At 57.9% G+C, this 26,257-nt stretch overlaps 2 protein-coding genes across 2 annotated transcripts; one reads left to right on the top strand and one right to left on the bottom strand.

Moving 5' to 3' along the window:
• Positions 1-893: 893 nt before the first annotated feature.
• Positions 894-13,743, top strand: FOXN1 (forkhead box N1). Its single transcript, XM_025851039.1, has 8 exons — positions 894-1,016; positions 1,400-1,858; positions 4,274-4,384; positions 6,133-6,263; positions 7,560-7,656; positions 11,026-11,233; positions 11,449-11,940; positions 13,424-13,743. Exons 1-8 carry the CDS (start codon positions 894-896, stop codon positions 13,741-13,743), a joined length of 1,941 nt encoding a protein of 646 aa, XP_025706824.1.
• A 6,019-nt stretch (positions 13,744-19,762) lies between these two features.
• On the bottom strand, positions 19,763-25,607 carry UNC119 (unc-119 lipid binding chaperone). The gene is made up of 5 exons (XM_025851115.2): positions 25,321-25,607; positions 21,682-21,795; positions 21,113-21,215; positions 20,754-20,926; positions 19,763-20,480 (listed from the first exon to the last, which is right to left on the bottom strand). The coding sequence occupies exons 1-5, from the start codon at positions 25,544-25,546 to the stop codon at positions 20,368-20,370; spliced, it is 729 nt and encodes a 242-aa protein (XP_025706900.1). The 5' UTR covers positions 25,547-25,607; the 3' UTR covers positions 19,763-20,367.
• Between the last annotated feature and the right edge of the window lie 650 nt (positions 25,608-26,257).

Raw genomic sequence — 26,257 nt, 5'->3', positions numbered from 1 at the left:
GAGTGAAACAAAAGCTCAGAAAAGGCAGTGGTCTGGGGGCGCCGGACTGGTTCCATCCATAGAACATGTGACTCTTGATCTCGGGGTTGTGAGTTCCAGCCCCACGTTGGGTGTAGAGATTACTTGAAAATAAAATATTAAAAAAAAAAAAGGAAAAGAAAAGGCCATTGGCCTGTACAAGGTCACAGGTACGAGATGCAGTTTGGAGGCGTTAGGAGGAAGTGCCCGTGCCCGACATTGCACAGTGGGCCGGCTCACAGGGCCAGCAGGCAACCAGGTCCCCTCAGTCCCCAGGGGCACACCGGGCACACCAGTCCCCGAAGTGGCACCTGTGACAGGCCCCGCCTCTCCCACCCAAGGCTGGGGCTGGATCCACTCTCTCCAGCTCCCCCTTCTCTCCAGACCAACATCCTGCTCAGCCACTGAGCAGAGGTGGCTCGCCATGGTCACCTAGCCCAGTCCCTCACTGGGGAGATAGGGGCCCGAGGCAGGGTCTCGAGGGAACCATCCGCAGCCGAGCTCCAGAGCAGTTTGTGAGTTGTGAGGGACCCCCAGGAGTCCCTCCTGGGGCTGGAGTTGGGGTCGGGGGGGGTCTCCTACCTGGTGTGCTTTGTGCTTTGTTCTCTCTCCAGTCTTCCATCCATGCTTTCCTCCTCTGGCTCTCATTGTTTATCTGCTTCCTTCCGTCTTAGATGTTTCTCTCACTGTGTCTGTTTATCTGCCTGTCTATCTGTCTGTCTGTCTCTCTCTGTCTCACCAGATGTCTGGCTGGAGTGAGGGTTCCAGCCCAGGGATGGGGTGGGAGTGGCGGCAGTGAGCTTGGGGTTGGTCGCCCCAGGACCCCAGTCCTCACTCTCATCACAGCCGGCTTTCTTCGAGGCCAGGACTGGGTGATGGTGTCCTTACTCCCGCCGCAGTCTGACGCCACGCTGCCCGGCCCCGCCAGACTGGAGGGCGAGCCCCAGGGGGACCTCATGCAGGCACCGGGCCTCCCAGGCTCCCCTGCCCCGCAGAACGTAAGTACCTGGTGCCTCGCAGCAGGTGGACCAGTCACCCCCACCCCCACCCCCCGGGCACCTCCTGGAATCTGCTTTGTCCCTTCCAGCAGTGAGCAAGTACCCAGTGACTCCAAGATCCAGAAGTGTTCGGATGCAGGCCTCTGCTTATCCCTTCAGAATGGGGCTTTCCCAGGGCAAGGCTGTGCATCCATCTGACCTGGGGCACCTCAGATCTAGGAGCAGTGTGCCCTCATCAGATTAGGGCTTCCAAGGGCAGTTTCTGTCCCCTCGATCACTTGGGGGCTCCCCCAGAGCTGAGCCGCAGACCCGGTTACCCTAGCACAGAGTAGGGTCCTGGTCCAGCCTCTACTCACGGGCTCTCTACCCTCTGTCCACCCCAGAAGCTTGCCGGCTTCAGCTGCTCATCATTTGTGTCCGACGGCCCCCCAGAGAGGGCATCCTCACTGCCCCCACAGAGCCCCACCGTCGCATCACCAGGCCCTGAGCAAGTCCACTGCCCAGCTGGCCCGGGCCCGGGCCCCTTCCGGCTCTCACCCTCAGACAAGTACCCCAGCTTCGGCTTTGAGGAGGGCCCAGCAAGCAGCCCCGGACGCTTCCTCAAGGGTGGCCACGGGCCTTTCCATCCATACAAGCGGCATTTCCACGAGGACGTCTTCCCCGAGGCCCAGACCGCCCTGGCCCTCGATGGACACTCCTTTAAGACCCCGGGGGCGCTGGAGGCCTTCGAGGAGATCCCCGTGGATGTGGGGGAGGCTGAGGCCTTCCTGCCTAGCTTCTCAGCAGAGGCCTGGTGCAACGGGCTCCCCTACCCCAGCCAAGAGCACAGCCCCCAAGTCCTGGTGAGTACCAGTGGCCGGTGGGCTTCCCACCGACCCCTAGGGGTCCTAGTGGCCGAAGCCCAGAATGAGTCCTCTGAGATCAAACTCCACCTTCCCTTCCAGACCTCTCCCCTCTGGGACTCAGGGTCAGGCTGTGCCAGGGAAGCAGCAAGCTCAGAAAGTGGGGGTCTCAGCTTCCTTCTGGCCTCCAAGGTCAGCTGGGGAGGGGATGCTGACCTGCCCCGGCTTGGAGGGGCCAAGTTGGGGGAGGCAGGTCAGGCTAAGGAAGCTGGCAGCTTCCCAGCGGCTCCTGAGTCAGGATTCCAGTGTGTGACTTCTCTGTTTGTTTAAAAGTCGAGAATCCCCAGCCAGACCTACCCGCCCATATGCAAATATGAGAAGAAAAACACATTCCAGAGACCAAGAGAAAGGGTTGAAGGAGGAGCCACAGAGCACAAGGTTCCCTCTCCGGCATCAGCGACATCAGGCATCAGCGTACAGTACAGCCGGTGGAGAGAGGGCTTACAGCTTCTCAAAGGACACTTCCAGGCCCTATTCTTTGCCCCGGAGGGGAGGGGGGCTGGGTGTATTCATAGAAATACCTTGAAAGCACCTTGGAAAGTCAGCATGTCATTCCACAGTCATATCCACTAGCTGTGTGATCTTGGGCAAGTCACTTAACCTCTCTGGGCCTCATCGGAAAAGTATGGTTAAGAGGACCTGCCTCATGGGTTTGTTGCCCTGGGGAGAGGAAAGCTAGAGGGAGGTTTGGAGGTCCCTGAGGTAGTGAGCACTGAGCGGGCTCAGCCCGGGTTGTGCCTACTCCAGATGCTCACCAGCTCTCCTCACCTTTTGCTTTCAAACAAGCTCCCATTCCATCCCCAAGCCACCCCCGACAAAGCCTGATTCCCAGACTTGGAAGATAGAGAAGGGGTTGGGTTCCTGCCAGCTGTGGCCAAGACAAGACCCTTGGTTCTGGGGCCCTTTGATGGCTTCTCCTCAGGCCCACTGAACATGACAGCTGCTCATGGTGAGGGCAGCATCATATTAGCTCCTGTCCCCCCAAATCCACACACTGCCAGCCCCTGGGCACTGTGCCCGATGCTTTCTCTCAAGTGCCCCATTTAATCCTCATGACAACCCTCAAAAGACTTCCCACTATCCCCATTTTGCAGCTGAGGAAACCGAGGTTCCACAGACGTCAAGTGACTTTCCCAAGGTGACCCTTGGCCTATAGGAAGGGAGGCTGAGATTTGAGCCCACTCCCTTTACCCCCTGCCCAGTGGAGAGGAGCCGGGGCCCAGAGAGCCACAGCTAGCTGGTCGACTCACTGGGTGACCTCGGACACATCACTTCCCCTTAGTGGGCTCAACCCCATCATCTTCCAAATGAGGAGGTTGGACCTAGTGCTGCTGGCCCTTCCAGGCCTGAGATTCTATGATTATGGCTATCTCTGCATCAGCAACCCCAGGGCACATCCAGAAAGAGCTGACAGTTGATTTGACCCTCTGGGCCCAGATGCTGGTTCCCAAGGCCCCTGGTAAGCCCAGGAAGAGTGGCCTACCTCCTCCCGGCCTTCTTCACCTTCTAGAAACCAGGGGTGCACTCTTTTGGACTCTACTCAGCGTAGAGCTCTGTGCTAGACTCTGGGGGCCCCATGGGGAGCTTACCACCCATGGGAAGCCAGAGCCTGGCTACCACCACTGGCAGCAGCTATAGGGTCCCTGTGCCAGGGTGAAAGAGAGCCGCGGGGCTCAAGCAGACCAGCAAGAGGGCAGACTCCCCGGAGTAGAGAGCAAAGGCCTTTGAGTTGAGGATGGCCAGGAGACAGCGTGGGGAGGACTCATCAGCCCCCTCCAAAGAGCCTCCCGGAGCTCCCCTGGGGGGGAGCTCCTCCGGAGCTTTGCCGAGGTGGAAGGGGCAGGACTTTGGGTCACCAGCTGGGCCCACCTCTCTGGCCACTTCCTGTGCTCCCCTTACTATGGCTCTGCAGTGGGAATTCTAGAGCGGTAGCCTTTTCCAGATGTCCTTCGCAGACCTGCTCCGAGAGGCTGGCAGCTCTGAACGCAAGCAGGCCCCAAGCCAGGCTTGATGCGTGGGATCAGGCACTGTGTCCTCGTGCTATTCCAGAGAGATCTCTGTCCCTACCCCACCTCACTGTGACCGTCGTCAAATCTCCCCTAGTCGCCTGGACAGCTCGGCCTCTGCCTTTCACCTGAAGTGAGGTGCGGGCCAGGGAGTGCTGTCAATTCCAGCCCCAGCTCCACCGCTAACTGGCTGAGTTCCCTCAGGAAACGCCAGACCTTCTCTGTTCTCCATTTGTTCTCCAGGACTAAGCTTTGGGGGAGGCAGAGTAGCGGTTGCTTTTGTGTCAGTTTCAAGCCACGGGAAAACCAAGGCCCTACCTGGTCATCTGTTTTTTGTTCCTTCCAGCAGGGGTCAGAAGTCAAGGTCAAGCCCCCAGCTCTGGAGACTGGTCCTGGGATGTACTGTTACCAGCCCCCCTTGCAGCACATGTACTGTCCCTCCCAGCCCCCCTTCCACCAGGTGGGTCAGCGGCAGGTGGGCATGCTCCCCTGGGGCCCCAGGATATTGTGGTGTGAGATGTGCGGGCGGGGATGTGCATGTGCACGCTTGCATCGCCAGGTCCAGGGCCATCTGGGGTGGGGGGCCAGGGGTCCATGGGGAAGGAAGCAATCGCCCTTCTCTAGGAGTAGGTGGGGTTCATCTGAGAGTCTCAGATGGAGAGTCTCAGGAAAGGGAGCGGGGCTGAGAGCGGGGCAGGGCCCAGATGTGAACAGAAAAGAGGGAGGAGGAGAGCCCGACAAAGACAGGGGCCAAGAGGAAAGGAGTGTGTGGGGTGACACACAAGACTGAGCAGAAAGGGAACAATGGGCTCTCGCCTGGGTCAGCCACTGTCTTGCTACATAGCCCTGGCCCCCAACTTCCCTTTCCCCAAGACAGGGTGGGACCAGGCATGGAGCTGGGGCACCTTGCCACCTGGAAGTCTCCAAGACCCCATCATCTTCGGCCCTTTCCCCTCTCCCCACCCCACGGCCCAGCCTCAGCTCCTCCGACATGGACAGGATGCCAAGTAATTGCCCCACATTGGCATGGCATGCAGGTTTTTAAAGAGAAAGAAAAGAGCCCCAGAGCAGCCAGGCAGCTCCCAGGAGTCACTGGGCAAGACAGAGCAAGTGGCTGCCCAGCGCCCAGCTCCATCCACCTGCAGCCTGGCACTGAGACAGGCCCTGCCTGTGGAGCAGGTTCTACTCCCAGCTCTTTAGCTTTGGCCCTGATCTTGGCCAAGCCAGGGAGGCAGGCACATGGGGGTGGTGGGGGGGGGGAGGAGGTGGTCAGACTGCTTGCTTTGTTGGGGGCAAGAAAGAGATGGAGGGAAGCAGAGGGAGCACATGAGGGGTCATCCTCGCCGCCAGGAGGAGCCCAGCTGGAATGGCTAAAGCCCTCCTGAGGCTCAAGGTCTGACCCAGGGCAGGGGGTGTCCCTGAGGCAGTCTGGCCCCTCAGGGACGGAGCCACAGCAGGGTTAAGGGGCTGCCAGACCTTACATGGCCTCACCATGCCCAGCCCTGCTTTGATGCTTTCTGCATTCCGCACACCACCCCCCCACCCCGAACAAGATGGCCGCACCCAGGGCTTTATAGAGCCTGCAGAGAGGGTGACTCAGGCACTAAGTGTCTCTCGGGTGACCTGGAAAGAGCACCTCAGCCTGGAGCAGATGGGGGAGTCAGAGTCTCCTACCCCCTTTGCCCCCATAAAACACCACCCCTGGCACCACAGCCACTCCCTGTGCCGTAAAACCACCTCCTACCCCCACCTGCCCACCACCGTGACCGGCCCTTTCAAAGAGCCACTGAAACTCGTAAAAGGTGGCAGTGCCCAGCAAACGAAGGCCCGGGCTGGACACCCCACTTCCGACCCAGCTGCTGCAGGAAATGTAGGGGGGCCTGGAGGGCCTTACACTCTCTAGCCCAGCCAGGCCGCTTCCCCATCACCATGCAACGGGCCTGAGAGGAAGGAACTGGAGGAAAGGAGCTTTGAGGCCTCTGAGATCCCAGATTTGGGAATGGGGAGCTCCTCAGAGGCCCTCAGATGTCCACGCCCGTGGCCAGCCCCCTCAGATGGCTCTGCTCTTGGAGCCCATAACCAGGGAGAGAAGAATCTAGCCTCAGCTCTCTCTCTGGATGTATATGAATGGGGTGTGGGAGGGGGATTACCCCACCTTGGGAAGGACTGGTTACCATGGCAACCACTCTGCCCCTTTGACCTCTACAGTACTCACCAGGTGGTGGCAGCTACCCCTTACCGTACCTGGGCTCCTCACACTATCCATACCAGCGGATCGCGCCCCAGGCCAGCACAGATGGGCACCAGCCTCTCTTCCCAAAACCCATCTACTCCTACAGGTATGTTCCCAGCACCCCCCTGGGGTGGAAGGAAGAGGGCTGAGAGGACCAGTGGGGAAACTGAGGCATGGAATCCTCAAGGTATAAGGGGATGGCAGAGGATGGAAGTCATACTCAGCAGGCTTCGAGACGATGCTGGAGAGGACAGTCCTGCACGGAGGCAGGCGGACAGACTAGATCACCTCTGACCTCTTGTCTAACCCTGTGGAGCTATGTCAGTGGTTCTACTCAGCCAAGGCTGGTGCCCCGAGATCGGGCCCCCTAAATTCTAGCCTCATGGGGCCCGGGGCCTGGGCCTGAGAGTTTAGGAGGGATGCTCGCCCCCTTCCCCCTCCTTTTCCCCTAGATAGAGAGAGAAGCCGAACCCCAAATCTCTCTGGGAGATAAGTGAGAGATGAGGCCTACAGACTCAGCTCAGGTATCCAGCGCCTGCAGGATCGGGGCTGGGGTCGTAAATGCCAAAGCCCGCAACACCCAGCCAGTCTAGGAGACCTTCCCCCTGAACTTTCATGCCTCCCATCAACAGTGACACTTGACCTCCTGTGTGCCAGGCCCCAAGTGGGATCAGATCATCAGCCAGTGTGAACTCAGGGAAGGAAAAGGAACTCAAAGAGCATCCAGGAGCACAGAGAAGGGGTTTGTGGGAGGCAGGATGATGCACAGAAAGGAGAATACCCCATCCTTGGAGTCCAACAGAGCTCGGTTCAAGTCCAGGCTCTCGAATTTACTAGCTGTGAAACCTCCGGCAAGTTACTCAATCTCTCTGAGCCTCTGTTTATTCATCTGCTTTAAGAAAAAAAAAAAAAAAAGGAACAGCAATATTCAGGCCTTTGGAAAGATTAAGTGAGAGAATATGCTTGGCACATTGTAGGGGCTCAAGAAACCATAGTTCCCTCCCTGACTATCCAACCTTTAGTGTGCAGTTGGCTGAGGGTGCCTGGTCATGCACCCTTAATCCTCACAACGCTGAGGTAACTATTACTTTTCTTACTTCAAAGCTGAGGAAACAGGTTCAGAGAGGTTGAGGCACTCAGCCAAGGTCACACAACCAGTGAGTGGCCAAGCCAGGATTACAACCCAGGTCTCTTACACTCCGCAAGACCCTTGTAGGTCAGTAACTCCCAGCTTCAGTGGACACCTTCTCGTCCTTTCTCCTTTCCACCCCATGGAGCCTCTCACCTAAATCTGCAGCAGGTTATTCCTCTCAACTACTCCAGCCAGGGCAGGCGGGGTGGTCAGGGGCAGACTCCCTGCCTGCTCAGAAGTTCAAACTCTCAAGGTTTTCTCTGCCTTCAGCATCCTCATCTTCATGGCCCTTAAGAACAGTAAAACGGGGAGCCTTCCTGTCAGCGAGATCTACAATTTCATGACGGAGCACTTTCCCTACTTCAAGGTGAGCCCGGGATCCACCCCAATCCTCCCATCCCTGAGTGCTGGGCGAACCAGGCCTCTCTGGAGCCAGAGAGTTCTCTCTTGAGAGTTCTGTGTCAGGAACAGAGAGCTCAAGCCATTCACCCAAGGTTACACAGCAGGCTGGAATCCGATCTCATGCTGGTGGAAAGCGGACCTGTCAGTCCTGATAGGCTTCAAGAAGCATCCACCTAACCCGAGTGGGGAGAGAGAGCTTGGGAAGAAATGAGAGACTGTCCCCACCCTTGCCCCCAGGATGCTGTAGGGTTAGAGGAATCTGAGTAAGAGCAATAGCCAGCCAGGGTGGCATGGGACGCTGGGACCACAGGACCCATTGCCTTCCAGGGAGAGATTAAGATCTGCCTCTGTGGGTGGCAGGCTCAGCTGCAGCACTGTCAGAAAACGGGGTGTGGGCTTCATGGTCTTCAAGTGTCCCAGGGAACTGGGTGGCTCACCTGGCCTTCCCATGTACAGTAGCTAGTTCCTGTCATCCACGGAAGGGGCTTCTACCAGATTCCCTCCCTAGAGGCGGGACAGATACCTTTCTGTCCAGATGGGCAAACACATCAGAAAGGGTGATCCACCTGCTCAAGGTCACACAACAGGGGGATCGGTTGGTGGCTCAAGCTGTTTGGCTTCACACATCACCCACTTCCCTTCTCGGCATGCCCTCCGCCCCATACCTTCCAGCACAGACCTCTTTTTCTGGGGTGGGTGCAGGGGAGATCAGAGCTTGTGTGTGAGGAGTGCCTTCTCCGAGGTCTACACCCTGGTGGATATAATCTCATCCGAGAACCAGGCCGAAGATGGGAGCTGAGGCCCAGGTCCAGAACTTAGCTCCACCGGCCAGTAGGTGATCTCTGGCCCCACTATCTTCCCAATTGTCCCGCCTGAGGATAATCTGAAGCTGATATTCAAACAAGTTTGTACTTGCTGCATTGCGATCAAATGAGGAGTGGGCAAGATGGCCAGAGTGGTCTGGCCGGGAATGGGGCAGTATGGTCATCCACCAGAGATTCTGGAAGGGGGGGTGAGTTGTCTCTGGGATTTGAGAAGCATCAGAGCCAGTATCCAGAGCTGCCCGGATATCCCAACAGATCTGGAGACGAAATGCTCCCTAACTGCTAAAGCTTTTGGAGGGTCCTCTATAGGGCTTCAAGGGGCCAGGCCAGAGACAGGGAAGTGAGGGCCTGCCCTGTTCCTCGCAGCCATTCCTCCCTGCCAACTCCCCGCCTGGCCCCCAGCCCCTCCCTGCATCTCATCTTCCTGGCTTAATTATTTTTCCTGGGAGCTGTGTAATCCCTGTTTTATGGGGCTGAAGAGTGAAGAGGTCTAACAACTTTTTTTTTTTTTTTTTTTTTTTTTTTTTGGTTCTAGTTGTTGTTCTTAGCCGGTTGCATCATTCTCTCACTCCTGAGTTTACATTTGACTTCAGAGAGAAAGCATCTGTGAGGATGGGACGGGCCCCAGTGGTGAAGCCAGCCCTATAGGGTGACCTGGGCAGGGCCCTTAATAAGGGGACAGATCTGGAGTCTGGGCTCTGTCACTGCCTTCTGTGTGATCTAGGGCCAGGCAGTTTCTTCCCTGGACCTCAGTTTCCCAATCTGTAAAATGGTCAGGTTGGACCAGCTGGCACATCCATTCCTTCCAACTCTGACGGTTCCCCTCTGACCTACCTAAGGAATTAGTTCAAAGATCCCCTGCCCCCTTTATCGCTCACTCTCCATTTGAAGGTCGTTTTCCCGGGCAAGAACAGAGGGACCCCGGGGTGGGTAGCATTCATGTCCCAGGCAGCTGAGGTGGGCGTCCTGTAGCCCCATGAGTCAGGGCTATGGGACTGGGGAAGTGTCCAGCCACTGGACATAATTGCTAGTGCCGACCGTCCCTCTTCCAAACAGGAAGTGGCTGGGGTGGGGGCTGTGCTGGCATCCCAAAGTCACAGATTTATGGGCCCATAAAAGGGCCCAGTGCACATTAACTCTGCCCATCAGGCGACACAGCCTTGACTCCTAGTAGGGACTGTCGTGGGAGTTGAAGGTGAATCCCAAGCTGACTGGTCTGGTGGCTCAAGCATCCTTCCTCCTGAGCCCCGGGAGCCTTGGGGGGTCATGTCAACCAGCCCCCTGCCCCAGGCCAGCTGCCCCTGAGAAAGTCTCCGGCAGCTCCTGCCGGCAGCTCTCAGTGACCGAGCGTCAGGACCCAGTTCTGCCGGGCGTGAATCAGCCTGACTGCTCCCTGGGGCAAGAGAGCTGGGGAGGAGGGCGTGGCCCCCCGCATTCTGCTGAAACTGCCAGCTGAAAGGGAAAAGGGACCAGGGGGCTGAGGGTATGGGGGCCCCCCTGGCTGGAGCAGATGCTCTGCTCACCGTTGGCCCCCACTGGGCCTGGGACTGGCACAGAGGCGGGAACAGAGCTGGAGGTCGGCGGGGGTTCCGGAATGGGGGGGTATCCACTGGCACCCCCGCCACCGCCTCTCACCCCACTGAGTCAGCCTAATGGTTTTTACAACCCTCCCTGGGCACAATTACTGCACTGGTGGCATGACCAGGCCTCCTAATGGGTGTTTATTCTGTTGGCACGAGCCCCCCCACTCCCCACCTGAGGGCTGGCCTTCCCAGTGGGGCACGCCTCCCCCCGGGCACACTCATGTGAACACTCACACCCCCACACACATACAGTCATGGATACCCCCACACACCCAGAGAGACTTTCTCACACACACACATCCTCACACTCAAAGGAATTCACAGACCCACACCCCGGACACGGGCTCGCACCAGGGAGGCGTACTTAGGGACACAAACACACACATATGCACAGCCAGTGCCCCCCCCCACACACACACCTCGCACTCTCACCAAAACCCAGCTATGCACACGACATATGTGCAACAGGGGCACACACCCAAATAAAACCTCACCCATCTTTCTTTTCTCCCGAGTTTGCCCAAGCAGGGGTGAGGCAGCCCCAGGAAAGGAGCACCCCATAGTTCCCTCCTCATTCCAAAGCTGGCATCGGGGAGACCTGGGAGTAGCGAGTTCGCTTTCCCCAGAGGGGTCCGAGCACAGGCCCCAAGACCCAGGGGGAGTGGTCCAGCTCCAGACAGGGACGGGCCCTCCCTCTATGAACCACCCCCACAATCCTCGGAAGGGTTGGAGGAGGTGGGGCTGGGATGAAGGGGCCAAGGTTCCCGCCCACCCCTGCCCCACCACTGAAGGGTACTGAGCACGGGCTGGGTGCTGAGGAGGATGACAAGCCCTGGAATGGGTGGCAGTTCGGCACCCAGAGGACAGAGAAGCCTCCCCAGGCTCCTTGACCCTGGCTTGAATTTTTGTCCTGCTCTGCTCCGGCAGACGGCACCTGACGGCTGGAAGAATTCTGTTCGCCACAACCTTTCTCTCAACAAGTGCTTTGAGAAGGTGGAGAACAAATCTGGAAGCTCCTCTCGAAAGGGCTGCCTGTGGGCCCTCAATCCGGCCAAAATCGACAAGATGCAGGAGGAGCTGCAGAAGTGGAAGAGGAAAGACCCGATTGCTGTGCGCAAGAGCATGGCCAAGCCAGGTGAGGGGCTGCAGGGCAATGCAAGGGAGGACTCAGTGTGCCTAGGAGCTGGGGGGGTGGGGGGGAGGAGGAGGGGGGGGAAGGGGGGGAGAGGGAGAGATCAAAGAGAACTTACTAGTGAGAGAAGGCCTGAGTGGTTCCACGGCTGGGGAGGGCTTGTGGAGGAAAGGGAGGTCTCATGGTGTCCCTCTCTCTTCTCTCTTGGGCCTTTGCAGAAGAGCTGGACAGCCTCATTGGAGAGAAGAGGGAGAAGCTGGGCTCCCCACTGCTGGGCTGCCCACCCCCCGGGCTGACCAGCTCAGGCCCCATCCGCCCCCTGGCCCCTCCAGTTGGGCTCTCCCAGCCACTGCACTCAATCCACCCAGCTCCGGGCCCCATTCCCGGCAAGAACCCCCTGCAGGACCTACTTGGGGGGCATGTGCCCTCCTGCTATGGGCAGACATATTCGCACCTCTCCCCGGGCCCGGCCCCTCCCGGACCCCCACAGCCATTGTTCCCGCAGCCGGATGGGCACCTTGAGCTGCGGGCCCAGCCAGGCACCCCCCAGGACTCGCCTCTGCCTGCCAACACCCCACCCAGCCACAGCGCCAAGCTACTGGCTGAGCCTTCCCCGGCCAGGACCATGCATGACACCTTGCTGCCAGACGGAGACCTTGGCACCGACCTGGACGCCATCAACCCCTCTCTCACCGACTTCGACTTCCAGGGTAAGTCGAAGCTGTGGGTGGGAAAGGAAAGGTGGGACAAGACCAGAGAGGGGCGCCTGGCGGTGTGGCCCATCCGCTCCAAGCTGCCAGGTTTCTGGTCTGTTGAAGCAGAGAAGTCCCAGGCCCGCCAGGGGTGCCAAGGGGCGAAGAGGAATGTCCTTGCCCCCATCTCCCTCCTCCTGTGCCCTTGAACATGTTCCAGTGGACCACATCACCAAACCACTCCCAGTTCCGAGTAGCTGGGAAAGAGCCCAGTGTTCCGCTCCATCGTGGCTGTGAGCACCTGCCAGTCTGAACATTCCCGAAGGTGGTTGCATTTTCTCATTCATCTCAGAGGCTCAGAATGTAAGGCCTCAGAACTAGGCAGGTCCTGCCGAGATTTGGCGGTAGGAGTCTGGAAAGAGGTTCTATCTATTCCATTCCATCTTGCCTGTCCCATCTCTGCACACGGCAGAGCCCACCCATTCAGATCTAAACCCCAGTGCATGCCCAGACCCTGGTCCTGGCCCAGGAGGCTTGGAGGAGGGGGCTGACCCAGGCCTCAGACCCTCTGGATGCACTGGGGGAGTAGGGGGAGGGACATCCACAGGCAGGTGGAGACAGCTGACCCTCACCGAGCTCCCGGTCCTGTGGGGACACAGCCCAGGTCTTGGTAAGCTTGTTAGAAACGCGCAGCTAGATCCTCAGCTGCAGCCAGAAGTGGGGAGCGACACTCACCACAAACCATCAGCTTCACGTGTGCTCTCTCATCTGGGCCTCTAGGACCAGAGGAGAGGTTATTAAACCCCCTTCACAAAAGCACATGGAGGTTAAGTAACTTATTCAAGGTTACTTGGCTAGAAAGAAGGAGAGTAAGAACTGGAACCCAAGCAGCCGAGTTCAGTCCAGGGTCTTGGCTGATCCAGCCCCTTTCCTCCATCCCTTCAGCCCTGATACCCAGGGCAGGAGCGCCAGGCCCTGGTCGGCCATGATGCAGGTCCCACAGCACAAAGAGGAGGATGCGGTGGCAGCACTGACACCTCCGTGGAGTCAGTGCTCCAGGCTCTGCTCCTCTCCCTTGGGCCTGCAGTGAAGGACCGCATGGGCTCCGGCAGTGCATTGTTAGAAGATCCTTGGTCTTGGCTGCCGATCCGCCTTCCTTGGGAGCCTGGCAGGAGCCGGGGGAAGAGTTCCAGGGGCTCCCTCTGCAGGCTAAGTCCAGAGTGCACAGCATAGGCATCAGTCCTTCCAATAGGCCTTGACTACCCCACCTCCCTCCAAAATAAGAGCCCCAGAGATCATCTAAGCTATGGCAGAGGAATCGGAGAGTTCCAGCAACTCCTGGCAGAGGAATCGGAGAGTTCCAGCAACTCCCTGCTGCCAACTGTCTGTTCCCCAGTCAAGGTTACCCCAATCCTGCTCTCTTTAGCATGTGAGAGCCATGGGTGGGGTACACAGGACTCCTTGGTACCTCCCAGTGACGCCTGTTCTCTCCCCCAACTAGGAAACCTGTGGGAACAGCTGAAGGATGACAGCTTGGCCCTTGACCCCTTGGTACTGGTGACCTCGTCCCCGACATCATCTTCAATGCCGCCACCTCCACCACCACCCCATTGCTTCCCGCCGGGGTCCTGTCTGGCAGAGACGGGCAGTGGGGCCGGCGACTTGGCACCACCAGGCAGTGGGGGCTCCGGGGCATTGGGTGACCTGCACCTCACCACCCTCTACTCGGCCTTCATGGAGCTGGAGCCCACACCCCCCACAGCCCCTGCTGGCCCCTCTGTGTACCTCAGCCCCAGCTCCAAGCCCATGGCCCTAGCATGAGCCATGCCCAGCAACAGCTTTGGCCTCTTTCTGGCCTGGAAGTCCCAGCTGGCCGCCCACATCGGGCCCACCTTAAAGGTCAAGGAAGGAAAACCATCCCTGTCCCCTATGCCACTAAGCCAACTGTTTGTTAGCTGGCAGCTTGGGGGTGAAGAAGACACCACCCACGATGCCGCCCCTCACACATTTCTGCCACCCGGTGAGCCAGCTCCTCACTCAGGGTCCCTGAAGACCAAGTGTCCGGGCAAGGAAAAAACACACCCTTCCTAGCTCACACTCATCCACACTTACACCCTTCTGCATAATATGTGCATGGATACACACACACACACACACACACACACACACACACACAGAGTCAATCAGACCTACACCCACCCACATACCTTCTATGCAGAAGAATCAGAACTACGTCACTGAGAGCCTGACTCCATTTCTGAGGCAGCTGAGAGCTGAGGGCTCAGGTCCTCATGCCAGGTCCAAGACCACCCTGAAACCCTATTCTGATGTCCGCATTCTCTGCAGGCCTGGCCCCTTCTAGCATGTTCTCTCCCGGAAGCCCCCTGTATTTATTCTCCCATCTTCATCCCAGCAGCCGGTCAAGGAAGAGGCAGTGTAGAGCCTCTCCCCAAGTTGTCTGTGGGTCCCCCAGGGGGCTGCTATTAGCAGCACCCACTCGGCCAGGCTCTGCCCATCCTCAGTATATGCTCTGTCTGACCCCCCGCCCCAGAATGACACCCAGGAGGGGTAACGGCCACCCCAGGACCAAACTGAGCCCAATTCGGACACAAAGTGTTTGGAAAAGCCCTTGCCCTCAGAAACTTAAAAGTGTCCTCTTCCCAGCCCTGGGCATAGGAAGGACCCCTCCAGGGCACTACAGTCTCTGCCCTTCTCTATAAGAACTTCATGTAGTGTAGGTCCCAACTTACTAATGACTTCCACCTGTCCCAGGCAGCGTGGGCATTCAGGGGAGGGGAGCCTGACAGAGGCTGGTGGGTGCGGGGGGGGAGTGGCAGCCGATGCCCCCTCTCTCTTTGACTGCTTGGCAGACCCACGGTGTCTCCCAGAGCTGGGGGTGTGCTGGTTGCCTGCCATGCCCTACGGGAGAGCCCAACCTGCACCAAGTGAAAGCTGCAGCCTACCCTGCCCCTGGGGGTGACAAGAGCCCCCAGAGGTTAGCCTGGGCTTGGTTAGGCACAAGCAGATCCCTAGCTGGCCTGCCGTTGTCCCCTGACCTGGAACAATAAAGCAAGTGCCTGTGGTCTTGGCTCCTGAGGCTTCATTTCCGGATTTCCCCTCCCTGAGCAGAAAGGCCAGGCCACACTAACTGTAGATACCCCGGTCTGTGATGTCACCCCGACCCTCATTCTGTACTGTGAAGTTTCCGTCTAGGAGGACGTCCTGACCGGCTTGGGGAGGATGAGAGGGCAGGTAGGCGGGGCCTCTTCCCTGGAGACTTTCCAAAGGCATCCGAGGAAGCAGCTGTCCAGCCCCTAAGAAGGAAGAAGACTCCCTCCCCCCACGCCCCTTCTTACTGAGATTCACCACTTTCCTCCTCAAGCCCCCTCAGCTCTTCACACAAGAAGGGGTCACTTTCCTGTCCAGCTGTGCCTTCCTGTCCCCCATCTTTCCCTGGCTGGGGCTATGGGTTCCACGGGTGACGTGACTAGAGCGTAGCCCGGTGCTGTGGGCACTGCTGGCCCTGGAAGGTGGTCTCTGGAGTGTCAGGGGCCCACTCGGCTGAACTTCAGCCTCCCCTCCCAGGTACCCCCTCCAGACAGACTGCTGTCACCAAAGGACAGACTAAGAGGGAGCCCTACACTCTGCCTGAACAGGGAGGGGGTACGTGTGGGAGACAAAAGCACACACGAACTTCAAGACTCAGAGCAGCCCCAGGTGGGGACTCTGCTTCGAAAGTTCTTCCAGGGGACCGGGCCTGGAAGCAGGTCAACACCACCTGCCTACCCCCTAGGACGACACCGTAGAAGATACCATAATAGGGCCCCACCCTACAGCTGCACTCCCCCTAAGAGCCTGTGTCCAGGACTAGAGGGATAGGGCAGGGTGGGGAGTGGAGGGAGACATGGCCAGCCGGCGCACACGAGAGGAAGCCCCACCCGCCCCAGCCCAGCCCTGACTATGAAGGAAAAGACGGGGAGGCTCTCTGTTAAGCCCCCTACTCTGCACCTCCAGCTTAGGTGGTAAGCAGAGATCTCCTCCAGAGTAAGCCCTCTGTCCCATGTGCCCATTTAGCGCACCTACAAGTGAGCTGGCATCCACACAAGTAAGGCAGGTGACAAACAGAATTTGGGGTTTCAGGTTTGTTTTTGTTTGTAACCAGACTAGCCCTTAAACTTAAGAGGCTGCCGCGGCTCTCGGAGCTGAGTCCCGCACTCCCATTCATATGCTGCCCCCTGCTGGCCGCCTCGCAGCAAATGTTCACCGTTGGAGGGTGAGCTGAATGGATGCAGGGTCTGGAAGTGCCCGGTTCTGGGGAAGTTAACCTGTTTGGGGGGGCGGGGGGATGGCTCTAAACCTAAGGGTTCTAAAACTGGTTAGTTCATGGGGTTCATTCAATTGGATGAACAGGGACGCCTGGGTGGCTCAGTCGGTTAAGCAGCTGTGAGATCAAGGCCCACATCAGGCTCTGCGCTCAGCACGGGTCCACTTGAGATTCTCTCTCCCTCTCCCTCTGCCCCTCCCCTCCACTCGCTGATGCTCTCTCTCTCAGATAAATAGATAAATAAAATCTTTTTAAAAAGTTGGATGAAGAAATCATACCTTCATTTTCACTCATCTCGACCTCCAAGTTAGCATTTCCCTCCATTATGAATGTCAGCCACAAATCACAATGGCTTTAGTAGAATCTGTGACTTTGTCATAAGGTAGAGAAATCACAGATTAGGAATCACAGATGTTTTCATATTACATTACAGGTGTCCCAGGACGGATCTATAGATTCCTATTATATAGTTTTCAATACCTAAAATATTTAGGATTTCCATACATTTTATATTCATAAAAACCCTTATTGTCTCTAGGTTTCAGCAGACGATAACAATGGGGTCCATGATACACAAAAAAGTAAAGCACCCTTTCTTTAGTTGCAGGGTGGTGAGGGATGGAGGGTGGCTCTTAACGGGAGGGCCCAGGGTAGGGAGGAATGTGCTGGGGGCTTCAGATAGCAACTCTTTACCATCAGAAGGGAAGCATCTCAATATTTTACAATGGGTTTGGCAGCCCCAACGTGTACCATACAGACCAGCCTAGGTAGGCATGAATGGTGGGTCTCTTGGGCTTTCTTGTTCAACCCAGTGGTGGGGTCCTCATGAGGTTCCTGAAGAGTCAAAGCAAAGAAATCTGGCCCACTTCAGAGAAATGAAACCTGAGACCCAGATCTGGCAAGGCCCACATGGAACTTCAAGGTCAACAGCTCATCCTCATCAGAGCCAGGACTAGACCCACCCTTACCCTGTCTTCTCCCTCCTTCTACTGCCCAGGAACCCTCCAGCTTCCTAGAGAAAGTGCCAGGAACCAAAGCCAGCAAGGTGCATCTTTGGCAGCAGGACCAGTGCCAGTGACATGAAGACTTACAAGGAGCCAGGGGGCCAAGGCTTTCCCCAGCCGAACTCCTCCTCCAGGCCCAAGGGCCATAGGACTCTCGGCGTGAGTGCCAACCCGGTACCTGCTCCAGGGATTCGGACCTCAGCCCCATCCAGAACCTCAACCCAGTTCGACTTAGCAGGCACCATGAAGACTGTTATCAGGGTGGTGGGGGAGCATCTCTTCCTGACAGCTGGAGGCCTAAAAGTCCCTCTTGCTTGCAACATTTTCTCTGTAGACTTGTAATCCCATAAGCAACACCTCCAACTCCAAATACTCTGTAAACCTATACAGCTTCATCTGCAAACCAACCCCCAACCTCACCCCGTGCCCCTTCCTCACTTTTGCGACAACGGACAACTCCTGACCACTTGCTTCTTGGTGAAATTCCTTCTTCCCTTAGCTTCTAATACACCCTACTACAAGATAGGCTTCTACTCCCACCTCTCCGGCTGCTCTTCCTGTCTCCATCACGGGTTCCTCTCCCTTTGCCCTGCTTTCACTCTCTAGCCTTGCCTAGGGTTACATACTCCCATTCAGTGACCCTGAGTTGGAAGGGGTGGACTATTTGCACGGAGCGCCCTGTTAATTTGAGAGCACTCAGCATTCCTGCCCCCTGCTCACTAAACACCAGTAGCTGGGCACCCCATAACTTGGCCACCATCACAGCTTCAGCAACTGTCTTGTGGCCACCGACCTCCAAGGATCACCGTCTCCAGCCTTCATCCGCCTCCTGGTCTCAGGGCCTGAATTTCCTGTCTATTCCTGGTCACCTCCTTCAGGACATCTGTACCCACACCCCCAGCATGTCCCAACTTGAACTCATCACCTCCCCCAGCCCCCACCCTGATCCAACTTGGGTTCCCAAGCCCTGTGACAGCACCTCTCCCCACCGCGACATTCAGGCTGTGGACCAGGCTTCAGCCTCGACTCCTCCCTGGCTCCAGCCATCTCATCCAATCAGCCGCCAGTTCTGGAAATCTCCCCTCTTAATAATCTCCACTTTGTCTCTTTCTCGCCATCTCCGTGGATATTGACCGAGTTCAGGTTCCCTTTGGTGGGAAACCCACTTCAGCCCGAACTCCTGCACCACCCTCTGGAGGGCCCCTCTGCCCGCAGGGTGGGGGTGTCTGTGACCTGGAGCCAGACTGTGGGGTTAGACCCCTGACACTGCCACTTAATAGCCGTGCAATGTTCACCCCTCCCGTCCTGCACTTCTTGTGAAATGGGCATAATAACGTGCCTGCCTCAGAAGGGATGGCGAACGTTCTAAGTTTACACCTAGCCCCGGGCCTGGCACTCAGTGTGCGTTGGCTGTCAGTCTCACTCCCTCAAATCCAGCCTTTGTTCAGCAGCCAGAGATAATCTGACCAGGTCATTCCCGATTAACGCTCCCCACCGTCCCCAGGAGAAGCCTCATCACCTGGACTACAAGGCTCCAGAGATTTGTCTTCCTTTCGCATCATAAATATCCACTTTCCCGAAGCCACCTGGCCCAGCTTGCCTCCAGACCTCTGCTTAATGCTGCTGAACGCTCACCCCACCTCCTTCCATCGATCATCCTGAGTGTTCGTGCCCCTGCTCCACTGCTGTCTCCTCCAAGGGCCCTCCCCAGATCCCTCCAAGCACGATGACTCTCGCCTCCCCCCGCCGCCCCATAGGCCCAGTCCATCTTATTCTTAAGAACAAGTGTGTGTTCGTGTCTCACTCATTTTAGAATTCCCATTGTGCAGCCCAGGGCCCGGCCCCAGCCAGGGCTCCGCAGAACCCAGATGAATCCCAGGACTTCTAGGCCTCTTAGAGAGACATTAAGTCTCAGCCCAGAGGGGGTGGACACCAGGCATATCCGAATTAGTGCCTGAGAACTCTCCGCCTACCTCAGTTCCTCCATTTCCTCCACTAAGGAAATTAAGAGCTCTTCTGGGTCTGGGGTAGTGCTGGGGGCTAGAGGCAACATTCCATGCAAGGCAGACAGGCCAGGGGGTTCCCCAAAGCAGCTGAGCCCAGGATGGCTCCAGACCTGAGCCAAAACCGTGTCCACCTTGTCTCTTGGATGAGGGCTAAAAGCACAACCTAGCAGTCCTAGTGGTCTCTGGGCGGGGGAAGGTGGGCTAGAGAACAAGACCACCTCCCCCACACCTTCCGCCTACCCTAGAGTGGAGGGTCTTTGTCCCAGCCTCTGTTGTGCCAGAGTTGGCTATGACTCTGGGCCAAAGCTTCCCCTCTCAGGGCCTGGGTCTCTGTCTTTATCAAAGGAAAAACCCCTTCCTGCTGCACCATGTACTGAATGCTGACTCTAGATGCTGAGTGTGATGCTAGGTTATAGAGGCTTAGGGGACAGGAAGGTTTGGGAGCCACATTATGGCCCCACCCCAACTCCACCTCCGCATACACACATGCTGGCCCACAGCCAAAGAACAGAAAAGGAGAGTTTATTGAAAACTATATACAGCTGGTCCAGTCCCTACCACAGGCTGCGATCTGGGCCAGGCCCTCCCACACCTTAGGCAGTAGCTCAGCCCGGACGGTAAGGGCTGGGGCTGGGGCTGTGGCCGGGGCCTGGACTCCCTTGGAAATCTTGGCAGCCAGACCACCCCCCACCCCAACGGATATTCATCTGTGAATTTACGACTCTAAATGGCCTGTTGGTGGTGGGTAGGGAACAGGGAATGGGTCCCTGCCCTGACCTCGCCAAAGCCTGGATAGGGGAACACTATTCTTAAACGTGGGCCCAAGAGGCCCAGCTAGGCTGTCTGGAAGTCCTGGCTACTCCCCTCCCAGGGGGCCTTCCTGGACATGGAGGAAGACAGCCCTCCTACCCCCCCACCCCACATGCCAGGCCCCATGGGCTTCAGAGACTTGGACTGGGGACATCAGGTACCCTCCCTCCCATCGCCGACTCAGGGGCCAGGGCTCCTGGAACACTTCCCAGGCAGAAGACCTCGGGTTGAGAGGTGAGTGTTGGGGAGGTCACAGCTGAGGGCCCAGGACCCTCCTGGGGTGGGGGGCTTGTTTTGCGGGTCAGGGCGTTCCACTGTAGGAATAGTCTGCTTTGTTGTGCATCACCAGCCGGTCATCCACGAAGTAGAAGCTGTCGGACTGTGTTTCATATGGGTGACGGATCATCTCGCTGACTGCAAGAGAGGCCCAGCCAGTTGGGGCAAAGGTCAGGAGCCTGAGCCAGGCCACTGCAGAGGCTTCAGGACTGTGGGATGGGGACCAGCTGAACAACCTCAGACCCACCTCAAAGAGTTCCCCCAGCCTTTCTGAGCCTCAGTTTCCCTACAGGTGGCATAGGAATGGTGGCCAAACACAAGAGGCCCAAGGTGGGAGAAAAGGGGGTCAGATCCACACTCCCCCCAAGTTTGGTCTCTCTAGCCCCACCCCCCATGGCCCCACCCACGCACTCAGCTCCTCAGAGAGAGGGGGGAAGTCGTAGATGTGCTCGCAGGTGTTCTTGCTGCTGGGGATGCAGAAGCCAAAGTGGAAGTCAAAACTTTTGAGGAGCTGGTTGCGAAAGTAGTGCCTCTCAATCATGCGGAAGTTGTTGACAGGCTTGTCTCCCACTGTGAACTCCACCCTGACAGATAGGAGGGGGCAGAGCTGAGCTTGGCCTTGAAGTCAGCCGGCAAGGCTCAAGACAGACAGCACCCCCCAAAAGAGAGGCTCAGTAAGAACTCAGGAGGGGCTCATTCCACCCTCACCCTTACCCCCAGCCCTTGTCCATTCTCCCCCAACACTTCCCCACCTCCATCCAGTGACTCACGTGGCTCCCACCTGCCTCAGGCGGAGGAAGGCAGGTGTGAACTGGTAGCGGACAAAGCGCCCAGCATTGGGGTCCAGGTCCCGCCGGTTGATGGGCAACCGCTCTGTAATATACCCCAACTGGGGCTCAGAGGGCTTCAGGCTGGGGCCCAGGCCCACCCAGGGTGCCACCCTAGGGTCCCCCATCTGTCTGAATTCTCAAAAAATTCCCCCAGGAGATTCTGATGCACATTGAGGGTTCAGACCTTTGGCCAAATGGTTCCACCTAGAAGGGGGGTGGTGATTTCTAGGTCAGCAGGTCACCAATTTCAACTGAGGTTCCCAGGGCCCCAGGAGACAGACAGGCCCCAGGCCTGCAGTTCCCAGGAAGGCCTGCAGAGGGCAGGCTGGCAGGGACCGAAGGGGTCAGACTGTCCTCCCAAGATGTCCAGCCCCAGAAACAGATGGGAAAGGAAAGCAGAGGCCCAGCGCTAGCCCTGCTCTGACCCCTCTGCAGCCTGAGGAGTCCCTGGGCAACCAACTTCACAGCCCTCGCCCACCTCGTCCCTCTGTCGATGGCCTACCACTCACCTGAGGCTGGGGGCTTCTTGATTTCAAAGAGGACAGTGCCTGAGTCCATGTCTCGAATCTTGAACCTGATGAAGTCGATCTTGTAGATATTCTCCTCGGGGGAGCACAGGTAGTCTAGGGAAGACAGGCAGCTAAGCAAAAGAGGGACCCGCCCAGAAGCCCCTGCTAGCAGCTCAGCCTTTGGGGGACCCCAGACTAGCTACCACTTTCTCTGATTTCGGAAGGTCACTGCCTTCCAGAAAGAGAGGAATGAGTCCCTGCCTTGAGGGAGCACCCAGAGTGTGGGGGATACGCAGCTCTGCCACTTGGATCTAATGAGAGACCAACAGCTCTATCCTCTGAGGCCTTGGAGTCTGGGGAGGGGAGCAGGGTAGAGGAGGGTGGAAGACAAGGCCAGCCCCCTCCCACAGTTTCCCTCCCATTCTGGAGCTGTGGGGCCTTATTCCGGCCTCTGCTCTGCCAGGGCCAGCTCAGTGACTTTGAGCCAGATGAGTCCCCAGTCTAATGAGGAGCCCCAGCACGAGAGGGTTACAGCCCTGCCTTTGAGAACCTCGTGCTAAAGAGGGTGACACAGCCCTGCCTCAGGAGATACACAGTACTTCCCTGGAGAACATTCCCCCCTCCACCACATAGCCGCCCCTGGTGCTACATGAGGAGTGTCGGGCAAGGACTTCCCTGACCTGGGTGGTGCCAGGGCAGGCCAACAACCCCTCCCCGGTTCCTCCCCACCCCCCATCCCCCTCCTCACCCCATAAGCGGCTTATACAAGCCCAGCTCCCTTAAGCAGCTTAGCCAAAGCTCTGCTGACTCAAGCCCAGAGCCTGGAATACTGGGGGAAGGGGGCCACCTTTGCTCCCATCCCCTGTTGATCTCCAAATGGGAGGAAGTCTTAGCAGAGGGAACCCCTGAAAGCTCATCTACCCAACCTTAGCTCTGAGCCACCCCCTGAGAGAAGAGTACAAGCAAAACCAGGAAGAGGGTGTGGCAGGTGCGTCTGGGGATGCGCATGGGGGGAAAGGGAGTCCTCAGGCCCAGAAGAGGAACCGGGAACAGTGGTGAGCCGTGGCTGAGGAAGCTTGCTTGGGAATATCAGGGCCTGATCCAACAACCCTCACTTCTGCTGCAGCAGCAACTGCAAGTGCTCAGGGAGGCCCTGGCAACACACCGAAAGGAGGAGTGGTGGGTCTGGTGCTGTCAGCCCGCAAGCCATCACATCCTCCCCCATAGAGGCCCGGAAATCACCCTCCAGGCCCCTGGGCCACCTCCTATTCCTCTGGGGCAGGAAGAGGAAGTGAATGTAAAGTCCTTCTCTCTTCCCCAAGCCCGGGGCCGCCCCCTCCAGGAGGCCCTCCTGGTAGCCTCCTGGCACCCTAGGGTCCCGCAGGGCTTGGGGGAGGGGCCAGACCCCTGGCCCTGTCCACCACAGTCCATGGTGGGGAGAGAGAGAAGGAGGAGGAATGCCCGGGGGGCAGCCCTTACCTCACCCTGGACACACCTTATTTTCACAGAAAGTAAGCACCGGTCCAAAGATGTAGAAAGAAAGTACAGGTCACGAGACGAGGTGGCAGAACCGGGAGCAGAATCCTAGCTGCCCAACTCCAGCTCCCGGGAAAGCCCTTCCTTCTCCACATTCTCCTGCTCTTGGAGTCTCCCCTCGCATGCGGAGTAAGTTCTTACAGTCTGCCCTCCGTCTCTTCTACCGCACCTGGAACTATCAGCCCTTTTGCCCTTAGAGGAAGTGAGGGAAGCGGGATGCCCGTGGCTCAGAAGGCCGCACCCACACCCTCACTGCTGCCAAGGGAAGGATGAAGCCTGGGAGCCAGGGTCAGGCCAGATGAAGGGGCAGAGGGGCCGAAGGCTCAGAACACAACTGCCCCCTTTCCCTCTGCCACAAATAGCTTCCTAAGCTGGATTCAGGGCTGGTAATCCAGGAGGAACAAACCTCAGACCTGTGTGATTAGGGTCAAAAGAGACCAGGGGGTGCCAGGAGGGAGATTCCCTGGAACCCAGTTCTCAGCTTCTACAGCGGAAAGGGTTCCCATGAAGCCCCTTCCTTCCCCTGCTCATGCCCCCACAAACACCCCATCTCTAAGGGCTAGGACTCTCCTCCAAATTAGCAGACACATGGCAGTACGTGGGCTGGAAGCCCCCACAGTTGCAAAGTAAGCTCTAAAGTTACCGAAGACCCAGAGGAGGTCAGCCTGACCTCCAAACATCCTGGAAGTTCTGTCCCCATTCTAAATGCTGCTGTTGCCAGTGACAGCCCAACTGGCACGAACATCAGACTGGTCCAGGCCCCCTCCCTCTACTGGTGTCTCCTCAGCGCTCTGGGGGCCCAGCCAAGAACGCTTGCTGCCTGGCTCAGACAGGAGGGAGAAGGCCGGTCCCCCAGGGCCCCAGATGCACAGGCCTAGACCTGCCATTACGGTCCCCTCCGCCTCTGTCTGGCAGCCTCAGGCTCTGCTGCTCCTGCAACTGCAGAGCTCAGGTCCACTCCAGCACCTGCCCCCCACCACCAGAGAGGGGTCCCAGGAGTTGCTCTCACAGAGGGAGCCGGGACAGGATTACTGATGAATGAAGCTAAGGTAGAGGGCCACTCTCTCTCCAAATGCCTCCGTTCTTTGAGGCTCAGCCGCTGCCTCTGCCATGAGGCTTCTTAGTCGTTGCTCCCTGCCTGTGGTAACCTCCTCCCCTGCCCTGAATGCCCAGTTGTCTGCCCCCAGGCAGCAGCCGTAAGCAGTCCAGTGGGGCCCTCAGTACTACTTACAAAAGAGCCCTATTTACAGAGCATGCACAGCATGCCAGGCACTAAGCAAAATCAGAAAATTAGTTTTCACAACAGCCCTATAAAGTAGGTGCCATCATCCCCATTTTACATATGAACATGCTCAGAGAGGTGAAATTACTTGCCCAAGGTCACACAGCCAATTACATGGCATAACTGGGACTTCAACCCAGGCAGTTCAGCTCAGAAACTCAACCACAGCAGGGACTAGGCCTCCCGGAAGAAGACAGGCTAAAGCGGGGCGGGGGGGGGGGGGTAACATATTAACCTACTCCCTTAAGAGGGCCCAGAGCCAACCCACTGAAGCTTCCTGCCCAGGTCCTTTCCTGGGGTTGGAGAATGGCCCCAGACTTCCTGGGGGACCCAGAGTGAGGGCATTTAATGGTCAGCGAGACTGGAGGGTCTTAATGTCACCTAAGTAGCTCAGCCTCCGCCTGGCCTCCAGGGTGGGGACTGAGGACAGACTGCACTCAGCACCCATCCTCATTATTGCAGAGAAAAGCTTCAAAGGGCCCTGAAGACTCAATGGGGAAGGGGTCACAGTTGCAGCTGCTGCCCCACCTCCACCACGGGAAAGGGGGACGGCCTCCTCAGAAAGGAAGTAGGGTGAAAATAAATGTCTAAAGGGAAAAGAGGCGGGCACAAGGAGATCAAGGGAAGAGGGGACATGGAGATCTCAGCCTCCGAGGCAGAAGGGTAGGGAACTCAGGCGAGGGGCACCCGGGTGGGGGAGGGGAGGCGGGGGGGAGGTAGTGCGGGAAAGGGGGCGGGGGCCCAGGCTCAGCGCACCGCGAGGGCCCCCTCCCGCGCTCTCTCCCTCCCGCCGCGGGCGGAGCTGCCTCGCCGGTGCTCACCGCCCGTGATCCGCTGCAGCCCCAGCACGTCCTCTGGCCCGATCGGCTGCTTCCTCTGCAGCGGCCCCGGCCTGGGCCCCAGGCCAGCCTCCGGCTCCGACTCGGACCCGGACTCGGATTCCGCCTGCAGCTGCGGCTCGGGCTTGGGCTCCACGCTCGGGCCAGAGGCCCCTGGAGCGGGCTCCGCCCCCGTCCCAGCCCCGCCGCCGCCCTTCTTCACCTTCATGGCCTCGCCGGGCCGCCGCTCGCCTGCTGCCGCGGCGGCTGCCTGCGCCGGCTGGAGCCGAGAGAAGGGGGAGCGTCCGCAGCCCCGCCCCCGGCCGGGGCCCCAGGTAGCGCCCCGCCCCCAGGGGTGGGCCAGCCACGGGCCCCGCCCACCCCAGCCGAAAGGCTGCTGGCGCGCCAAGCTGGGTCCACTCCCCCGGGACTGGGTGGGGCCTCGCCTTGGGCGTCATTCATTTTTTTCGCTGCGTACTTTAAGGAGTCCCGTCTACCTTTACTCCTTACTCGCTGCGCTCCCGCCACTCTGTCCTTCCGTCTGCCCCTTAAGCGAGTTCCCGCCTCAGGATCTTTGCCTGGGATGCTCTTCCCCGAGATGGCTTCCTCTTCAGGTCTTAGTTCAAATGTCATCTGCTCAAAGGCCCCGCCCCCTCACACCCAGTCTAAAGTACTAGCTCCCGTCACCATCTGATCAGCCTGTTTTCCCCTTCTAATGCATTATCTGAAATTAGTTTTTGTTCACTGACTCTCCCCCCTAAAAGATCAGTACCATGGAAGCAGAGATCCTGTCTTTGTTCTCTGTAATACCTAGCAGTTAGCACAGTGCCTGTTGCAGCCCATGCTTAATATATTTTTTATTTATGAATGAGTTTGTATTTAAAGGCTTACACTGGTACAAGCTCTTCTCTCCCAGACCCCCTGCGAAAAAGGCAGAAGT

The sequence above is a fragment of the Callorhinus ursinus genome, unplaced genomic scaffold (assembly GCF_003265705.2).
Source record: "Callorhinus ursinus isolate GAN/ISIS: 27379988/994484 unplaced genomic scaffold, GSC_fseal_2.0 scaffold34, whole genome shotgun sequence".
NCBI classification, from domain to species: domain Eukaryota; kingdom Metazoa; phylum Chordata; class Mammalia; order Carnivora; family Otariidae; genus Callorhinus; species Callorhinus ursinus.
The sequence above is the reverse complement of the archived record's forward strand: the minus strand, read 5'-3'. Positions and strand labels throughout refer to the sequence as shown.